The sequence below is a fragment of the Triticum urartu genome, chromosome 3, assembly GCF_003073215.2.
Source record: "Triticum urartu cultivar G1812 chromosome 3, Tu2.1, whole genome shotgun sequence".
NCBI lineage: Eukaryota > Viridiplantae > Streptophyta > Magnoliopsida > Poales > Poaceae > Triticum > Triticum urartu.
Window position 1 is genome coordinate 538770826 of NC_053024.1, and position 5772 is coordinate 538776597.

Consider the following 5772-nt stretch of genomic DNA (forward strand, 5'->3'; position numbering starts at 1 on the left):
CAAAACTTACGAAATGTAAAATTACGGTGCATTGATGGTAAAATAGAGGGGGTGAAGAATAACTATTCCTCACCCAGGGTGACGAATAGCGCGACCCTAATATATATATATATATATATATATATATATATATATATATATATATATATGACAGGGCTATTTTGTTAGTACTCCCTCCGTTTTCAAATATTTGTCTTTCTAGAAATTTCAGCAAGTGTCTACATACGGAGCAAAATGAATGAATGTACAGTCTAAAATATGTCTACATGTATTCGTATGTTGTGTCCAGTTGAAATGACTAGAAAGACGAGTATTTGGGAACGGAGGGAGGGAGTAGTTGTTACTATCGGCCCCCTGTAGACCCGGATCTGTAGTTTGCACGATCCAAAAGCCAGCATGCTACACACGCGTCTCCCACCTCCAGTCGTCGCCCTCCCATTTCCACGCGCCGCCGCCGTCCTCCCGCTTCCACGCGCCACCGCCGGTCCCCCGAACCACGCGCCGCCGCGGCTGGGCGCCTTATCCCGGATCCTCCACCTCCCACCGTGGCTCTTCGCCGCCACCACGGGATCCCGGCAGCTCCCCCAAGCGCGCCGTGTGCGGTCGCCGGCACCCCACCGCGCGACGCCGGCGACATCCCGCACCTCGCGCGCCGCCGCGAACTTACTCACGTGCTACCGCGAACCGTCGCCTCACTCCTGCGCCAACCCACACGTCTCACCGTGAGACACCGGCGGCCACCCCCATGCCCCAAAGCGCGCCGCCACGAACTTCCCCCCGCGCCGCCTCGAACTGCTCCGTGCGCCGTCGCGAACCTCTGCCTCACTCCTGCGACAGGTCGCCCGACCCAACCGGGCGCCGCAGTCAACTAGCCGCTAGCCTTTCCTCCCGATTGCCTTTCTCTCAGATGGCAAGCACATGCCTCCTCTACATCTCTTCTTCCATCGAGCGACTACCATATAGCGTTTACTTGGGGTCCAAAAGTAGCGCCCCGTTGCCTCTAACCTCCAGCCTTGACGAACTGCACAGACCGGGGACGCACGAGCGACCTCCTGCGAGATTGGCCCCCGGTAGGCGACGAGCACAGCGAAGGAGCCCAGCGAGGGTGCCTCACCTCTGCTCATGCGTAGCTCTGGTAGTGTGCCGGAGAGCGTCCCTCTGGACGCAGGTGACTTCAACTATGCCCCCAAACTGTTTGTGTTTATGTGTCAAAGGAGAAAGCTTTTAAAAAAGGATGTTTATCTCACCCCTGTGCATGTCATTTCAATTCTTTTTGTAGAACAACAGTTTACATATTTGCAAAATGGTTCACACTTTTTTCCATTTCATGTGGTGTTAAATTTTAGCTTAATGAGATAAAAATTCTGCACGGTTTGCTTCAGAAAGATGCAAAAACAACATGCACACTGATTTCCCCTGTGTATTCATGTGTGCTTTACTTACCTAATAATGTTCATGTTAGTACGTGCAAGTTGAAGCGCTATGGAAGTGCTAATGCTGATAGTCCTAAAATAATGATTTGCAGTGTATATTCCGATTCAAGTGCCTTGTTCTTCCTAGCACACATGGTGCTATGTGTTAATTTCCTATGGGAGAATAGCACGTACAAGAACTGTGTACTAGTGATGAAACGGGGATAAAGTCCTAAAATAATTATGTTCCTTTTATTCAGATTTAAACGCACACAAGCGCTCAACTAACTGGTATTTGTTATATTGTTTATAAATATAAATACACAACTTCTTGCTGTGCACTTGGTGTCACCCTGTTCTGGGCGTTTATCACCTGACCCCTCCTCCTGTATCATACCTGCACATTCCCTTGTGTTGTTGTATGCAGTTCGGCTGCTCCCCATACCTTATGATCCTATGTGCTAAGGGTGCTACCTTTTTTGGTCCGCGGAGGTTGGATGACGGTCCAGATGCTGTACGCTGTTGCGATCTCCTCCATCGTGAAGGTCACACCACGTGCACCGTCCTCAGTCCAACCCCATGGCATCAGGATGATCGAGCTCGTCGCAAGTAGCAGTCCATGGCTGCCATCTTCCACTTTCCTCTGCCTAGGTCCTTTCCTATGGAGGTGCAAGGTTTCTACTCTTCTCCCTCCCATGCTCTCTCTCACTGTCTGTGTTCATGTGTACCGCTGCTTCAATTTCTTTGTGATGCAAATGTTGTTGATGAACATTTTGTGTAGTAAAAAGCTACAAAAAAAAATCAGTTTTTCTCGTTGCAAAAATTTCTGAATTTTGCTCTGGTCTAGCAGCTCGACATGTATTCTACTTCAGTTCAGTATGTCATTTCAGTTTAGTACGTCGGAGTATCATGTACCTCAGTTCAGTTCAGTACGAAAACATTAGAGAATCGACAGACATAATCATGTCGCACAAGTGCAAGTATAGGTACAGAAGTTTCTCACCATAAATAAATTGATCTGGAGTCTCCTTGACAAAACCCCATCTCTCATATTTGTTCCTATTTTTGTAGGTTGCAGCAAAAACAAGATGCACAAGTTCATCTTTTGTATGCTTTTCAGTACATCTACTTCCCAATCGTGAGTCTGATTTCCTTTGTGTTTATAGCACAAACAAGTCCTTGTGGTTATGCTTGAGAATGAGCACCATACTGTCACTTGGTTAATCAATTTTGTAGAAAGTTCTCGGGGATTTCTTTATGTAGAGTTGTTGCTAACTTCATAATTATACAGATCATGCATTCTATCCAATGAGCCATCAATTAAAGCAATTTCCAATATAGAGAGGGAAATATACAAGATTGCCAACTAATATATACTCCCTCTGTAAACTAATAGATTCCCAACTACTCCCTCTGTATACTAATATAAGAGCGTTTAGATCAATAAGTGATCTAAACGCTCTTATATTAGCACATTGCTTGTAGTTGTATCAGTTACCTTTCTTTTGGAATTAGGTAGTTAATAAATAATCAAGAGGGATGGTGCACCATGACGACCGCTTGCCACCCCCACAGCTGCTACAAATTCTTGTGTGGGTCGCCGTTCCCTACTCCGGCGTGTGTCACCAGCGTAGTGACCTCCCCCAGCCAGCCCCCACGGCTTGCCTCGATGGTGCCCGCAAGCCTGTCTAGAACCACCATGATGAATAGAAATCCATCCAACTATTCACTTATGGTCTCATGATCATTTTCTTGTATAAGTGTGCCTTTTCTGCTGTATTCTCCTTGTTATTTACTTGTCAAAATTTAGTTCGAATCCACAACAATTTCCATGAGTGGATTTTTTTCGAAACGGAATTTCCATGAGTGGATTTAAAAATCAACATATGTAAAGTTTTAAAATGCATACAACAACTACAAAATATCAATTTAGTCAGTCCAGTTTGTAATGCTGCTCCACCTTCCGGTCATTGACGAGCCCCTGGGCAGGCGCTTCCTCCTCCTCTCAGGTCTGCCTCCCTCTAACACTCTCAGTTCAAATTTGCTAATATCTACAGTACTGGTTGGGGAATTTTGGTAGTTCATTTTCCTAATATCTGCACGCTGCCCCTTCCTGCAGGACCCGACCCAACCACTGCCGCCATGGCACGGCGCCTCCACCTCCCGGCGAAGGACTACCACCTCCCCGACGACGTGCCCAACCCCGACGAGGCCCGCTGGCCCTGGAGTTCCTGCCGCGACGCCTCGACCTCCTGTTCAGCCATGGATTCTTGCCATCCACAACGCCATCAGGAACACGATTGGTGAGAAACACCTTCGTGCTCCTCCTCTCCTACTCTTCAGTTCACATACTGCCATCCATGAAGGCCATTTTTCTTGTAATCTAGATTTTGATCCAACTGAAAGTTCAGAGTTCTTCGGGGGACTGCTCAGATGCAAAAGAGAGAGAGAGAGAGAGAGGGAGGGAGGGAGGGAGAGGGAGAGGGAGGGAGAGAGAGAGAGAGGGAGGGAGGGAGGGAGAGAGAGAGAGGCGGCTACAATTCACTTGGGGGATGCTTTGTTGTGCAGGATTTGGGGGGTGCCTAGTCTGGCAAGAGTTTTCAAGTATACCATGTGTGATAGTGGCAATTTTCAAAAACTTTAAGAGTTCAAGTACATAAGAAAACATAAGTCCACTCTGTAAAAACAACAGTAGACGCAGAAAGTTCAGTTTTGCTATATACGATTGGTAATGCCGATGTGTTCCTTTGTGGTTTAGATTTCGGCAGTAAACTATGCAAACAATTTAAAAGTACTCAAGTCCAACTTGCAAACTAGTAGCAGTCCTATAGGGCAACATGCATCAAATTCAAAAAAATAGCAAACCGGACTTGAAGCAAATTCGCATCTGGTTGCTTATTTCGTAGCTCATCGTTTCTAATATAAGCCAATGCTTCTATTCTAATCTGGTTGTTTATTTTGTAACTCACTTTTTCTAATATAATGTTAAAAGTCCACTAGATGAAAAATTCTCTGTGTTAGCGATCAGTACTAGTGCTCATCAGTACGGCAAGCAGCAGTACTGATCAGTATGACTTACACAAATACTAGTACTGATTAGTACTTTCTTAATGTTAAAGATGAGCAGTAAAAGATACAAGTTGCACTTCCAGGGCAACTTGTCTCACATCCTTTTCAGGTTCAGGTAATAAATGTTTGGTATTCTTATATACTTGCATCAGTTCAGACTCGCGGATACAATAAGTTGAGGGAAAACCCATACAAAAGTTCAAAGTTGAGAAACAGGGGTTCTTTGTTTCAATGTTCGCTAGTGTATGCAGATTGGTTTGCATGCATTTCATAGTTGGATGGCTACTGATCTCTATAAAACCTTGGAAGCAGTGCTTGCATTACTAGTCCAACCATACTAGGTAAAACTGAATGTACCTAGCCAGTTCAATAACATCATCTCCTTGTGCAAAAATAGTTAAAAAGGTCGAACTAACATCTACTTCAGAATGTCGCACAAAAAAATATTTATCTGTATTTGTCTTTTTCATGTTGAATTATTTGAAGTAAAACAAAAATAGCTCACTTTTGTGACTTCCATCATTTGAAAATCTACATGACACATGTTTGAACTTTCAATTTCTTTAAAACTAAACTGATGGTGCTCTTGTTTCAGGGCCGGGGGAGAAGGCAGAACCTCTAGGTGCATGATGGAAAAAAATTGCAAGTTCTTGTTTAGATGTTCAGGATACCCTTCTCTCATTTCATATATGTTCAGGATAGCAGGTGCATGATGGAAAATTGTGTATCATGTAGTTCTTGTTTAGATGTCGTGCAAGTTCAAAAATTGTCGGTTTTGCCACTGGAGAGAACCCGTTGGTTGCATTGTTTTTCCAGTGTGACGTCCCTTGGTATGTTTGGAGTATTGTTATTGTTGCTTTGCATGCGAATGAATTAGCTTGTCCTGCTAAGATGAGGATGTGTGTGCCTGAGTCTTGAATTTTAAGAGGTCAGGGAAGATGAATAATTTCTGTCATATGAAAGGACAAAAAGGTTTGAATGAAAAATATTGATCAATATGAGTTAAAAACGGCGATCAGTTCAGAACAAAAAGAAATGGTCAGTTTGAATTAAAAAAGAAACACACATAGAAATTCAAATTGTTAAAGTTCAAACAAAAAAGAAACCCCACGAAAATTCAAATGGTAAATGTACAAGTCGTAAAATGAGAGAAGTCCAGACCATCATTGCAAAAAAATGTTGAGTTAAAAGAAAACATGCAAAACCTTTTCCTTTTGAAAAGAATAGCATTCGGTTCAATGATATAAACCATGCAAGTTCGGGAACGATAATATAGTAAACCGTTGAAAAG

At 43.8% G+C, this 5772-nt stretch overlaps 1 protein-coding gene across 2 annotated transcripts; it reads left to right on the forward strand.

Annotated features, from left to right (window-relative positions):
* Positions 1–358: 358 nt before the first annotated feature.
* Positions 359–5371, forward strand: LOC125544842. Of its 2 annotated transcripts, none has more exons than XM_048708613.1 (6): positions 359–2086; positions 2263–2398; positions 2484–2550; positions 3402–3421; positions 3532–3715; positions 5077–5371. In XM_048708613.1, the coding sequence occupies exons 1-6, from the start codon at positions 2032–2034 to the stop codon at positions 5101–5103; spliced, it is 489 nt and encodes a 162-aa protein (XP_048564570.1). In that variant the 5' UTR covers positions 359–2031; the 3' UTR covers positions 5104–5371. The 2 variants fall into 2 exon arrangements, with proteins under 2 accessions (XP_048564570.1, XP_048564569.1); XM_048708612.1 differs by lacking the exon at positions 2263–2398 and having other exon boundaries at positions 359–1168; positions 1905–2086.
* Positions 5372–5772: the final 401 nt, after the last annotated feature.

Excerpts from the sequence above, each read along its gene's own strand:
- LOC125544842 (XM_048708612.1), top strand. The coding sequence starts at position 1,123 with ATGCGTAGCTCTGGTAGTGTGCCGGAGAGCGTCCCTCTGGACGCAG. Across the intron at positions 2,087-2,483 it reads CTTTCCTATGGAGGTGCAAG|GTTGCAGCAAAAACAAGATG; the intron begins GTTTCTACTCTT and ends CTATTTTTGTAG. Across the intron at positions 3,422-3,531 it reads GCGCTTCCTCCTCCTCTCAG|GACCCGACCCAACCACTGCC; the intron begins GTCTGCCTCCCT and ends CCCTTCCTGCAG.